The 14,087-nt window shown below is 40.7% G+C and overlaps 1 protein-coding gene across 3 annotated transcripts in view; it reads right to left on the minus strand.

The window, feature by feature from the left end:
• Positions 1-641: 641 nt before the first annotated feature.
• The window catches only part of SPATS2 (spermatogenesis associated serine rich 2), a 144,702-nt gene continuing 131,256 nt past the window's right edge, over positions 642-14,087 (minus strand). For all 3 annotated transcript variants that reach the window (XM_032294339.1, XM_032294334.1, XM_032294336.1), the window contains 5 exons: positions 12,977-13,035; positions 8,821-8,930; positions 4,975-5,077; positions 2,912-3,126; positions 642-1,882 (listed from right to left, as the gene is read on the minus strand). In XM_032294339.1, coding sequence (XP_032150230.1) covers positions 1,511-1,882; positions 2,912-3,126; positions 4,975-5,077; positions 8,821-8,930; positions 12,977-13,035 — 859 coding nt within the window. In that variant the 3' untranslated portion in view covers positions 642-1,510. The remainder of the gene's footprint in view (positions 1,883-2,911; positions 3,127-4,974; positions 5,078-8,820; positions 8,931-12,976; positions 13,036-14,087) is intronic.

Below are 14,087 nucleotides of genomic sequence, written 5' to 3' on the forward strand. Positions count from 1 at the left end.
CTCTCTCTCTCTCTCTCTCTCTCTCTCTCTCTCTCTCTCTCTCTCTCTCTGAATGTGTTCAACCAACCTGAACCCTGGCAGCTCAGCTTCAGCCAAGGAGGCAAGGGAAGCCCTGAGGCAGCTGCGTTCTGCACTGCTGCCACTTACAGTCTAGGCTTCAGACTTGGGAGAACACATGCTGAGAAACAAAAGCTCTGCTGTTATTAAATCATAGATGCTGGGGGTGAGTTTGGGGTAGAAGGGTTTGGCACTCATGCCACCTGCTACATGTAGGAGCTCAATTATACAGTTACATTCACTGCTCAGTCAAGAGACAGTGAGCTGGAGACAGCAGTGCCATTATAACCTTTGGTTGCCTGGAGAAGCCTGGAGAGCTGTGGTTTTCCTAAAGTGGTAAGTTCTCCTTTGGAAAGTCACCATTCCCTATCCTACAATCTTTTCTCACTAGGAACAACTGCATTTGCTCATCCCGGCTTTTACATTTTAATTTGGTCCTGAAGCTAAGCAGTGGTGGTGGACAAATGACTTGGGAATCAGATACCCTCATTTAATCCTGGAACAAGCTGTCTGAGTGACTTCTACCCCCATGAGGCCCAAAGAAAAACATAATGAAATGAAACCACTTGCTGCTATGAAACAAATGTGGGAATATTTATGCAGTTGTTTTTATTTATTCAACTATAAAGATTGATTGCAGCAATTTTTGATGAGTAATGCTTTCAATTAACACTAATTATATTGCTATAAATTTGGTTCAGGATCAGAACAGGATTCAGGAAAGGGAGAGAACAAAAAAAAGTCTCCAAACATTAAAACAGAAAAATGCTTTAAAAAAAAAAAAAACTTTAATTAAATGCTACTTTCCCATAGACTTGCCTAGACTGGTTTGCAATCTAAGGTAATAGGAAGCAAAGAATTGGGCATTTTGAAGAAACTGCAGGTTATGCTCTAATGCCAAGCAGAAGACTGACCACTGATTTGAGTGTCAAATCTCAGGCACTTTCTTGAATAGAGGCAGGTTTTCAGATGTTTCCTAGTGTTCTTTCCTTTTCACTAATTAAATTTTCCCTTCTCTGGCAAATCCAGTGCAGTATACAATCCCCTCATTGCCTCTCCTGGTCAAATAGTTGTTTGAATGGAACCTGGCAGGTGCCTGTGGCTTCTGCTTAGATTGGAAGGGTGACTAGCTCTGATTCACCTCCTCCTATTGACAGGGGGGGTCAACTGGAAGGCCGAAACCTGACAACAGCTGCCTCTGATTCCTTCTGGAAATGACCAACCAGATTCAATCCATATCACTGGGAAAGATCAAGGAAAAATGAATAGCTTCCCCTCCAAAAATGGTAAAGAAGAAATAAGGAGACAAGAAACCAAAAATATTTAGAATGGCACAAAAAGTGATATGCATAAACTTCTTTTTGTTATTAAATCTAACTATAAGTTTCCTAAAGTCCAGTTATCAATTTGAATTGTGTGTGATAGAGGATAGAGGCCAACTAGAATTTCCCTCTTAAGAGTTCATGGCTTCAGTCTGAGAGGTCCTGGGTTTGCGCTGGGGGAGTCCCTTTTTGAATGAAGGCGTGGGTGGGCTAGGCTCCATGCTGATTCCAGTTTCATTGGTCCCTGCAGGGTGAGTCTGGCCTCTTTCACTGGTGTTTCCTGGTGCCTGAGATGGAGCATTCTGATACCTGGAACCAGATGAATACCACGAGCTGTTTCTGCAACGACCCACACTGTCATGCCGCCCTTGGTTCACGGGGTCACTGGACTTTAAGCCTTGTGGCCTGTAACCTTGTCCTCCTCGCCCTTGGTTCACAGGGTCACTGGACTTTTGGCCCTGTGGCCTGTAACCTTGTCCTCCTTGTCTGTTCCCTGGCAATACCTAAAGATAAAAGAATACAATGTTCAAGGTACTCTAGCATTATGGTACCCCATTTGTTCACTTTATAGGAGTATTCTGAAAGCAGAATTGTGGCATTACATGCTTGGGACTCAGTTATCTCTCAAGACTCAAAGAATTCTGTCAGCCAATCCAAGCTAGCCACTACTTCAGAACTAATCCATCTTTCCTTGCTATTCACGCCCAGGCTCTTCACTGGAGAATCTACTTTTCTTTAGCTGGACACAAGAAGAAAGATAAGGAAGAAAGAATATTTTCTGGGTTGTTACAAGCCCTCAATTGGACAAGTATATTAACTCTGCAGATAAAAGGCATTTGGTAAAGATAATAAACATTTGGGATAATAAAGTAAACATCACTATGGTCTGCTTTGCTGTATGTCATGAACTACAGATTAAACCATGCTGCTGTGGCATTCAGTACATCTTTCACATTACAATCCGGAAAGCTTATGGTGTGGGATTTTATTTTTGTCCTCCAATTCCAAAGTCATATGAGTTCTGAAGAATTACTGACAGTACTGCCTTGGATTGCTCTTGTGTTTATTCTTCAAACAGGAGAAGAACCTATGGATTACTCTTCAGCTTACTAGTGTTTTCCCCCAATCCCTACCAGGTCACTCTTTCTTTCCCTGTAAATTCCACATTGTGCTTCTACGGAGTTGCTGCTTTCAGATGCACACTGGTGAAACTGCGACTTGTGGTGCCTGTCTACCTTGAGATGGGTGCACGGCTCCCGGTGTGACTAATTACCAGGCAATACTATCTACAACAGCAGGGATCACAGCCAACACAAGAAAGTCAGCAGTTCTTGGCAACAGGAAATCTAAACTGGCTGACAGTTTGGAACACACGTATCTAATGCTTTCTCAGGAACTAACTTGGGCTGGAGGGATTCAAAACAGGCATGGAATGGGAATAGAGGAAGGTAACATACTGAGCTATCAGCATTTAAGCTTTGACAATCTGGAGGGTTTTCTTCCTAACACGCTCAGTGTAGAAGCTAGGTTACCTCCCGATGTGGCTGGTAGGGCCGGCCGCTGGAGTTTGCTATGGCTGCAGGAGTCTCTCCTGGTGCAAATATTTTCTTGTTAGCATTTGTAAGGCTGGGAATAGAGGCACAGGTGGAAGAGGAAGCAGCAGAGGCATCACTTGGGCTACTCAAGGACACAGATGTAACTGAGCTACATCGGGATCTGGTTGAATAGCTGTTCTTTGGATGAGACACTGAGACAGAAATATGAGGAATATATGATCATATGATGAAACAGTACAATGCATAAGGTTTCTGCTTTCTTAATTTCACAACGAGCAATTTAAGACAAAGAGCTGTCTATTCAAGTAAAGAAAAACCTAAAAATTGGTAACAGGAAGAAAAATCTCCCTTCTGCCCTCTTCCTCCATCCAAAGCCCCACTGCTCTGTAAAGGAATGCTTAGACAAGAGAACAGTTTAAGATCAAAGTTAACCATCCCCCACCAGCTAACGGCTTCTTGGGATTGGATTTGGTACTGCCTAACCTCCTGGCTATGGTTCTAGCAGCTGACTAAGCCTGGGAACAATAGTATAGGCCATATGTTCAGTTTCCTATGCAAGAAACGTTCTAAAGTACAGCCTTTACAAAGAAAAAAAGGAACACAAATCAAATCTTTACTAAATCCTTTTTAAAGAATTTTGAATGATACAAGGTATAAATAATCAAGATCAGTTAAATATGAATAGAACTAGTCTTTACAACAAACATGTATTTAATCCCAAATTCAAAGTACTTATCTAACTGAAAAAATATTAATATTTTCAGTTCAAATAGTGTTAGAATTCAATGGTTTAAAACTGCTCTTCTAGATTTTTTTCTTGGCTTTAAGCCTGGACTAATGATAAGTTCATAATTGTTCCCATAGGTTAAATATTTCACTTTTATACTAGACAGAACAGAGAAGCCGAGTTCAGGGTTTGACAAACAAGTCACTAGTAACTCACCTCACAGGCACTCCCCTTAGTTTTAGTGTGATTATTTAAGGATCTATTATGTGCCAAGCAAGACAAGTATTATTTTCTTCTATCTATCTATCTATCTATCTATCTATCTATCTATCTATCTATCTATCTATCTATCTATCTGACTATCTGAGAGAGAGTCTTGCTCTGTCGCCCAGGCTGGAGTGCAATGGCACGCTCTCGGCTCACCGCATCTTCCGCCTCTGGGTTCAAGTGACTCTCCTGTCTCAGCCTCCTGAGTAGCTGTGATTACAGACGCACAGCACCACGCGCTAATTTTTGTATTTTCAGTAGAGACTGCGTTTTACCATGTTGGTCAGGCTGGTCTCAAATCCCTGACCTCATGACCCGCTTGCCTCAGCCTTCCAAAGTGCTAGGATTACAGGCATGAGCCAGCGTGCCTGGCTTATTTATTTTTTAGAGACACAGTCTTGCTCTGTTGCCGAGGCTGGAGTACACTGGCAATCATAGCTGACTGTAACCTGAAACTCCTGGCTCAAGCTATCTTCCCCCTACCACACCCACCCTACCCCACCCCATCCCACCTCCTGAGTAGCTAGGACTACAAGCACGTGCCACCACACCTGGCTAATTTTTTCTTTTTTAATTTTTTGAAGAGATGGAACCTTGCTGTTGCCCAGGCTGGTCTCGAACTCCTGGGCTCAAGTGATCCTCTGGCCTCAGCCTTCCCAGTTGTTGGGATTACAGGTGTGAGCCACAGTGCCTGGCCTGTTATCTCCACTTTGGAGAGGAGTAAATGAGGTTCCAAGAAGTTACTACAGAGGCAGGGATTCAAACTTGGTCTGACTGTAGGGCCCCATGCTCTTTACACCACATATCATGCACCTCTCAATTCGGCATGAAAAAACAGTCTTTTACACTTAGGGAGCTGGCAAATACTTGTTCTCAGAGTTCAAAGTATCTGCATCCATGAATTTCATAAGCATCCCAGAATTACTTTTCACAAAAACAAGCAAATAAGAGGTACTAATGAAGAATCAGTGGTAAAGACAATTAACATGTCAACCTTTAATTAATAATCACCAACTGTAGTGCCCAGAACCTCTCACCATCTCACCTTGTCCAAATGAATCAATGCTCTTCTTTAGGGTCTCTACATCACAGGTGAACCGGGCTACTCGTCCCAGATCCTCGTCATATTTACGTTCACTAACAAAGTGCTGGAAAAGGGCAAAGAATGGCCTCCAGGTTAGACAAACATCATCCAGGGAATCTACAACTTACTATACAGATAGAACAATCATTTTCAACTATCTTCTTTTTACTGCTTCAAAGTTTATTAAATGACCATCACATGACCAATGCTTGGTGATCCAATAAATTCATTCATTTTCTCAAGAGCCCAAAGGTAAGTTTGTAAGTTTATGAAATGCTACATGATGGCCAAAGCCCATTAGGTAAAATCAAGAGAAACTGTGGAGGAAGAAAAAAGGAGGAAGAATTTATAGTAAAGGGCCATCTTTCTTTCTTTCTTTTTTTGAAACTGAGTCTTGCTCTGTCACCAGGAGTGAAGTGGTGCCATTGCTGCTCACTGCAACCTCCACCTCCTGGGTTCAAGCAATTCTACTGCCCCAGCCTTCCAAGTAGCTGGAACTATAGACATGTACCACCATGCCCAGCTAATTTTTTGTATTTTTAGCAGAGATGGGGTTTCACCATGTCAGCAAGGATGGTCTCGATCTCTCTACCTCATGATCTGCCTGCCTTGGCCTCCCAAAGTGCTGGGATTAGTGAGCCACCGTGTCTGGCCTGAGGGCCATCTTTCTACTGTTGGCTATTCTCCACATCTTTCCATTTTATATAGAAACAGAGACAGCAAAATGTTTACAAGGTACTACAATGATACCATTTAGATAGATGGTTTGGTGTTAATAGGAACTTCCTTAGGAAACCCGCTTCATCTCTTTATAATAAAGTAGGATTTCTTAGTCCTTGAAATAGGAACAATTTCTTGAGATGGAAAATCATTCATGTGAAAAGTCAACTTTGCCAATGAGAAGTTTATGCTGCAAGTAATTTAATCCTTTTAAGCAGATTGAGCTGAGAAGTAACCAACTCCTTGAGTCAAAAACTAACCAAGCTACAAAAATCATGGGACTAGAAACATGTCAGGAATAAAGTGTTTCTGGGGGTCTATTTCAATAAACAATGTAGACTGGAATCCAGTCTACAATAAGCAATGCAGATTGAAATCATTTTTTTTTCCAGATGAAAAGGAGATAGAAAAGTGAAAGGCCTAGATATAATTTGGAAGAACTGAACCCCGCCCCCCCGGATACTCCTCTTAACTGGGGGTGGCCTAAGACCACTGCATCAGAGTTCTTGGGAAGCATCCAGAAGCACTGAAAGGGAAAGAAGAGAGAAAAATGACCTTTCAGCCTTGAATTCCTAAAGCTTCAGAGTATGTTGTGGCTTAGGAAAGCACATGAACCTCTTGTAACAAAACTTGCAGACATGTAATATCAGTCTGAGATTAATTCTGAAACAAATTCTAGGGTTTGTTGAGTCAAAGACATAATAGGAATGACGGAAATAAAATGATCTGGAAATAAGACATTTAAATTGCACAGCACCCACTTCAGTACACTGAAAAAGCGGAGAGAAACAGATCCTTAGTCAGCCTGCAGAAATATTTCTAGCAGCTTTTCAGCCACGTGGGAAGAGGAACAGATGAAGCCTGTGAGAGCCAGAATTCTCATCTAATTCCAAAGGGGTTTCCGGCTTCTCCCCGAGAGTTGAATGAGACTGACTGGCATCAATGTGAAGAGGCCTTTCTATATAATTTAATCATATAGTTTTAGTTAAACAGAAAACGGTAACTGAAAATTTGCATTGTTTGGCTAGTTCACCCCAAAAGAGTTGAAGGGGAGGCAGTAAGAGAACAACAACACTTCACAGGTTTTAACACTGGGTCAGGCGATAGCAAGGATTCCTGTAAGGTCCTGGATGATCTTCCACCTCTGTTTTTATTTTATAGAGACTGTTGTACAGCCTCTGCAGCAAGTGTTCTCTCAGAGTGACAATAAATCTTATGCGTTCAGAGAGAGAAGAGGTAAAGAGCACAGGTGTGGAGAAGGCCAACTCCCTTTGTTACAGCTCGCAGTTTGTAAACAATTATTTAGAATGCCGATGACTGAAACTATCCATGAATATCCCAATTTCCCTCAGGTTCACATGCTTAGTCTCAGAAACACTGGCCAGGCGCAGTGGCTCACGCCTGTAATCCCAGCACTTTGGGAGGCCAAGGCGAGTACATCACTTCCTGCCCTCTGAAAGGAAGGAACAGGTGTGTCTGTGGAGTGGCGAGGCCTCCAGCCTCTGCTTGAAGGCGGACGACTGGGGGCATGGTGTGAACTGAGGGTAATGGTAGAGCAAGACTGCACAGCCTTGCTCTGCACAGGTCACGAGTTCGAGACCAGCCTGGCCAACATGGTAAAACCCTGTCTCTACCAAGAATACACAAATTAGCAGGGCATGGTAGTGCATGCCTGTAATTCTAGCTACTTGGGAGGCTGAGGCACGAGAATTGCTTGAACCCGGGAGGCAGAGGTTGCAGTTAGCAGCAGTGGCACCACTGCACTTCAGCCTGGGTGACAGAGTGAGACTCTGTTTCAAAAAAAAAAAAAAAGAATTTAAAAGGTATAAACAAATTGAGCCCAAGTAATTTCTATAAATAGATTACAACAAACATCTCAAAGATAAATTTTTTCTTAAAATCAGAATTGGTCAACTAACTGCTTATAGAAGACCAATTACATGCCAAGGTGCCATGCTAGGCACTTAGAAAGACAGGAGCTCCTGCCTGCCACTGTGACGTTCACTGTCTAGTGGGGAAGACTAATCAACCAAATGCATATAAAATCATAACTGTGCTCTGAAAGCACACAATGGGGAGTTATGATGGGGAAGTCAGGAAGGATGAGGAGGTCAAGAGAGGTAACTGGGCCAGGAGTGGTGGCTCACACCTGTAATCCCAGCACTTTGGGAGGCCTAGGTGGGTGGATCACCTGAAGTCAGGAGTTTGAGACCAACCTGGCCAACATCGCAAAACTCCATCTCTACTAAAAATATAAAAATTAGTTGAGTGTGGTGGCAGGTGCCTGTAATCCCAGCTACTCAGGATGCTGAAGCAGGAGAATTGCTTGAATCCAGCAGGCAGAGGTTGCAGTGAGCTCAGATCATGCCACTGCACTCCAGCCTAGGTGACAGAGCAAGACTTTGTCTCAAAAAAAAAAATAAATAAATAAATACAAGAGTGGTATCTGTGCTTGGAGGCAGGGAGACGAGCAACTGTACAGATGGAAAAGCATGTGCAGCATCCCTCTTGCGGGAAGGAACATGTGTGTCTGTGGAGAGGCCTCCAGCCTCTGCTTGAGGGCGGAGGACCAGGGGACATGGTGTGAACTGAGGGTAATGGCAGAGCAAGACTGCACAGCCCTTCAGACCGGATTAAAGATTATAGTATGTATCCTAAAAGCAACAGAAAGTTTGAAGCAGACTGATGTAGTGTGGGGAACATACATGAAGGGTGGGGCAGACACAGAATGGATGAACAGAATCAGTTAAGAGGCTCTTACAGAAGTCCAGGCAAGAGATGGAGGTAACCTAATCATAATGGTGGTGGTGGAGATGAAAAGAAATGGTCAGATCTGAGATTTAGTCAAATGGACAGGGTCTGCTGATAGATTTAAGGTGGGAAAATGGAGAAATTTCCTGAGGTTTCCAGCTGGGACAACCACATAGATGACAATACCACTTATAGAGAAAGGGACCTGGAAGGGGACGAGGTTTGGGAAAGGAAGATCATGAGTTCAATATATTAGATATGGCCATGAATTATGAAAATTTCCTACTTTAGCCCCTGAGGGTAAGAAGAAAGGCAGAAAGCAGAAAGAAGTTTTACCTTGATATCAGCTCTGAGCTCAACCAATTGCTGCTCTGACATTTGAACAGCCACATGAGTCATCTTCTTTAGAAGTTCAGCCTTCTTTTGTCGGCTGAGCAAAATTTCCACTGTAGAGGAAAAGTGAGTGTGAACCTTATGTTGCTGCTAAATAGGATAAAGAACTAGAAATATAAGGCTTGCAGTAGGTATTTGGTTAGCCAAAGGTTTAGTTGCCTATCCATCCAGAAAATGAAAATATTAAAAGTCTGGTCTCCACCTTCCATTGGTTCTCTGAAGGCAGTTAAGTGGTAAACATTTTTTATAAATCACAAACACTCATAAATCATTTGTCATTTCTCTTCCTGGTCAAAAAAAATTTAATCAAGATGCATATAAATTTAAAAGGAAATATACACAGATAATAAAAAATTTCATCTAGAATAATTGGGTATAAACTGAAAAGAGCATCTCTCTTATTTCTGATTTTGTGGTCTTCTCTCCAGAGGAAACCACTGTTCACCATTTCTTATGTACACTTCCAAATATTATCTATGTATATACAACAAGTATACATATATATCTCTCCTTTTTCCCTTCTCACAAATGTTAAGCATATCATACACATGGTCTTCCTTTACCTTAGCTATTTTTACTTAATATATCTTTAAGTTTATTCCCTATTAATACATTTGGATCACCTTCATTCTGTTTAACAGCCAACCAGTATGTGGCCATACCACAATTATCTACTGAGTTCCCTAGTGATGGGTATTTAGATTGTTGCACCCTTTTAAGAACCACCTTCTCTGGCATGCTCCCTAATATACATCTTGGATATGGTCATGGCAGGGAACAGACAATAAAAATCTCCCAGAGAGACAATGGCTACAGTGGAAACTGGACCAAAGAAATCCTCCCAGAAAGCAGATAAACCACCCAGAGAATGTTCTTTATTACCAGAGAAGGGACTCTGCTATTCTTTCCTGTCCAACATGATTTGATCATTGCTTTTCCAGTGGGAATTTTTACTATAAATATCCTCTTCTTTCTCCAACAATGTAATATTGGATGAGGGGGCATTTAGACTTTCTTCTAGTTTATGAGACTCCATCCTTGGAAGATCTGAAATTACTGTGAAGACTCAGCCTGTTAGCTGAATATTAACTAACTAGATGAGACTTTGGAGGTATTGCCATTGAGGAGGTAGTGAACATATTCTCATTTTAGAAAAATGAGAGATACTGGGTAGGGAAGGACTATAGCAAAGACCGTTAGTTGACTGAACATAGCTATATTCAGGAACATTCAGGGCTATCAGAAATCCAATGTTGTTGGGCACCAACATAATTACATTAAAAAAATCTATTATTTTCTGGCTTTGCCACAGCCGAAATGGTCATGTGATATGGTTTTGCCACTGAGATATAAGCAGAACTCAAAAAGAGCAGGGTTTACAGGGAAGTGCTTTAAAGAAGTCTTAGCATGTAACATTTTATCCCATCTCGACTGGACCCTAAGGAGTTATCTTTTGACCGTAAGCACACTCTAAGAATGGCTGGGCAGAAGGACAGAAGAACCTGGGTCCCTAATGTCATCTTGGAAATGTCCAGCCAGCCCTGGGTTGCTTACCTCTGTACTTTCCATTTCCTGAGAGAAAAGAACACACATTTACTTAGGCCACTCTGCTCCATGTAGTCAAACTCAATCCCTAACTGATATACATAGAATCCTGTAACATGCTGAGGAATTAGCCAAATTCATGTCAGAAAAAACGGAAGTTTTAAAGAGTTACACCAGATATTACAGCAAATTTACTTGGCCCAACTGCCACAGAGATGCACACATGGGCTGCCCAGACCCAAGTCACGCTAATCAGCCAGGGCCCACTTCTCAGGAGTCAGGAGCATGCCTACAAAATTTTATTAACACCAAAGCCCAACAGTTACAAATGATCTATTGGTTTAGCTCCCAAGATAAAAACTATTTGCCATTTGTATCAGCTTCAGTCTCTCAGCTCTAGCATTCGGTGATTCTAAGAAAAAATTACATAGCTCTCAAAATGGCGAAAATGAGGTGAATAAAGATTTCTACACATAACAAATAACTAGAGGACTTAATTATACAACATTGGAAAAGACTGAAATACTATAAACCTATCAATTACTTCATAAAATATAATATGTAAAAAATAAAAAGAAGCACCTCTTGATAGCACTGAAGTAATTATATGGTGTCATTGAGAACCAGGATTTTCAGGGAGAAAAGAGCTAAAGATATAAAACTGATGAAGTTAAGTAAAGCTCTGAGTGCTGAATTTGATAAAATCAGATTGGCCACAAATTGATAACTGATTGAAGCTGAGTGACGGGAGTTTGCCACATTAGCCTATTTAAATTTTCTATTAATATAAAAGATATATTAAAATTTTTCAAAGCACTTTTTTTTTTTAATTTCAAGATGGGGTCTTGCTCTATTGCCCAGGCTGGAGTGCAATGGTGCAATCACAGCTCACTGCAGCCTCGACCTCCTGGGCTCAAGTGTTCCTCCCACCTTAGCCTCTCAAGTAACTGGGACTACAAGCACATGCCACCACACCTGGATAACTTTTTGCTTTTTGTAGAGATGAGGTCTCACTATGTTGCCTAGGCTGGTCTCAAACTCCTAGGCTCAGGTGATCCACCCAAAGTGCTGGGATTATATGCATGAGCCATCATGCCTGATCTAAAACCACCTTCTTCTCAAAAGTAAGAAATATGTCTTCTTAATGGTTTTAGTTTATCTGAATTTCCATCTTCAAAAAGAGTATACAGATATAAGAAAGGACTGAAACGTCAAATTTATAAACTCAAGGCATATTGCTCAATGTAAACGAAATCTTACCTCTGAAAAACAGTGGAAGGCATCTCTGCAACATTCTCAAATTTTCAAGTTAAAATGGACCAAAACTGAAGTCATTTCAGTGCTTTAAAACTGCCTCCTCTGGTCCATAACCACACACACAACTGATTTAACCGTGTCATGATCTTGACCTAGCCCAGTATTTCCATTCTTACCAGTTTGAGGGTGGGTTAAAATAAACAACCTTCCTAATAATAAATCTGGCATTCAATGCAGGAAGGTAAAACCTGCCACTGAAATGCCCCAAATCAATGTCATTGTACATGTTGCAGTTGGCACTCCCTTGTCTTCATGTATCTGTGTATGTTTAACCTAACACTTAACAGAAATGATAAAAAAAAAAAGATACATTTTTTTTCTGTAAAAAACCTCACCAATCATCGAAATTAGATTCCATTCCTCCAGAATCTATTTTAGTAAGCTTTCAAGAAACCCTAGTTATGGTATCTTGAATCTTCAATTCACTAACTTTTCCCTTATCCATCACTAACAGACACTGAGTGAAGACTGTTCTACAAACTGAGAAAACCAAGAAAGCTCTGAGATAGGTAATGACAGGAGTATATACATTCTATTGTAGGCAACCTAATGAAATCTTCTCTGATTGTGCTAAAGGTTCTTTTCCGAGTGGGAAAAATCCCAGTCCCAATAGAATTGATTAAACACTGGAGGAAGAAACAAAATAAAATAAAACCTTGGTGGCAGATACCATGATGCAATCTCTTTTTTTTTCTTTTTTTTGAGAGGGAGTTTTGTTCTTGTTGCTGAGGCTGGAGTGCAATGGCATAATCTCAGCTCAGCGCAACCTCTGCCTCCTGGGTTCAAGCGATTCTCCTCCCTCAGCCTCCCAAGGAGCTGGAATTACAGGCATGCGCCACCACGCTCAGCTAATTTTGAATTTTTAGTAGAGATGGGGTTTCTCCATGTTGGTCAGGCTGGTCTTGAACTCTCGACCTCATGTGATCCGCCCACCTCGGCCTCCCAAAGTGCTGGGATTATAGGCATGAGCCACCGTGCCTGGCCACCATGATGCAGTTTCTTATACATTGAACTCTGCATTCAAAATATTAAGATTTGGAAATATTTTTAAATCAGACTCTTTAACATTATTTCACCTCAAAGAATTCATACGCCAGTACAGTATGACTGCTTAAGGTTATTTAAATATATAAACTCTTATTATGGCATTTATATTGAACTTTTGTTAGGAGGGTTGGGAAGCAGGTACCTACTACTTATGAAGGTAGTAACTTTAATTAAAGATCAATCATCTTACTTGCTTCAGTTTTCACTTTGTCCATTTCAGCAAGCAATGCCACTTCTCGATCCATTAAACTAAGAAAAGATGACAAAGGAATAAAAGGTTTGATCAGAAACTCAAATACAAAATTAGCACATTATTAATAGTAGAGAAAGACGGGTGAGTTTGTTTGCTAAAGGCATACTAAAAAAATAATACAGTATGGGCCACATAAAAATTCCGGTCTTACTCTCAACAAAGAATATTTTTAAAACTTCCCATAAATAAAATAAACAGACCCAATTCCCTTTTATATTGCAATATTGGCACATTGCAGTACATCAATTGCTAGATGTCTAAGAGTTGAGAACCAGCAGATGGCAGTAGCAAGCTACAAAACATTTTTTAGTAAGCTGTGCTAAAGCAAAAGTTCTTGTGAAAAATTACTTACTTAACCATATATGCACTCACATACTTTCTATATTTATATTTTGGTCTACAAAATTTGATGGCTTTGCACCTATTTTTACCAAGCAATATCCCACTAGGGCACAGTAAACTTATCCATGATTAGGATTTGTATATCTTTAACAGCTGACCATGGTTGCACCAAGTCCACTTACATTTTAGTACTTAGACTGCAGAATAGTCAAAAGATAGACAGACATATAGTGTGCTAGTTTCTGAGAAACATTTAATAGTAACTAGGAAGGATGGAATTATGGATTTCTGGTAGACTTTTTACAGAAAAAGAACATTAAATAAGCAATTAGAATTTTTTTCCACTGCAAATGTAAATGATTTACAGGCACAAAAAGCTTTTCCATGTTGTTATAAAAGAGCCCACGGCCTTCAATGTATAAGGAGACAGTAGGTTACTCTCTAGTATTCAACCTCCGGATGCAAAGAATTTTCCTTACCATACTGCTTTTGCTATGTGGTGGCAAAAAGAAAAAAAAAATCTAGAATTTTAATACCTGCACAAACATGGAATGTTCCAACTTTCTTCAAATTTAGAGTTAATTCTCATTTCTCCTTTTGAAGGGGAATATAACTACAGGGCAAATAAAAGTTCCACTCTTGTTTCTGGTTGTAATCACACACACACACACACACACACACACACACACACACACACACACACACA

The sequence above is a fragment of the Sapajus apella genome, unplaced genomic scaffold (genome assembly GCF_009761245.1).
Source record: "Sapajus apella isolate SASKATOON/1434 unplaced genomic scaffold, GSC_monkey_1.0 scaffold2, whole genome shotgun sequence".
Taxonomy (NCBI): domain Eukaryota; kingdom Metazoa; phylum Chordata; class Mammalia; order Primates; family Cebidae; genus Sapajus; species Sapajus apella.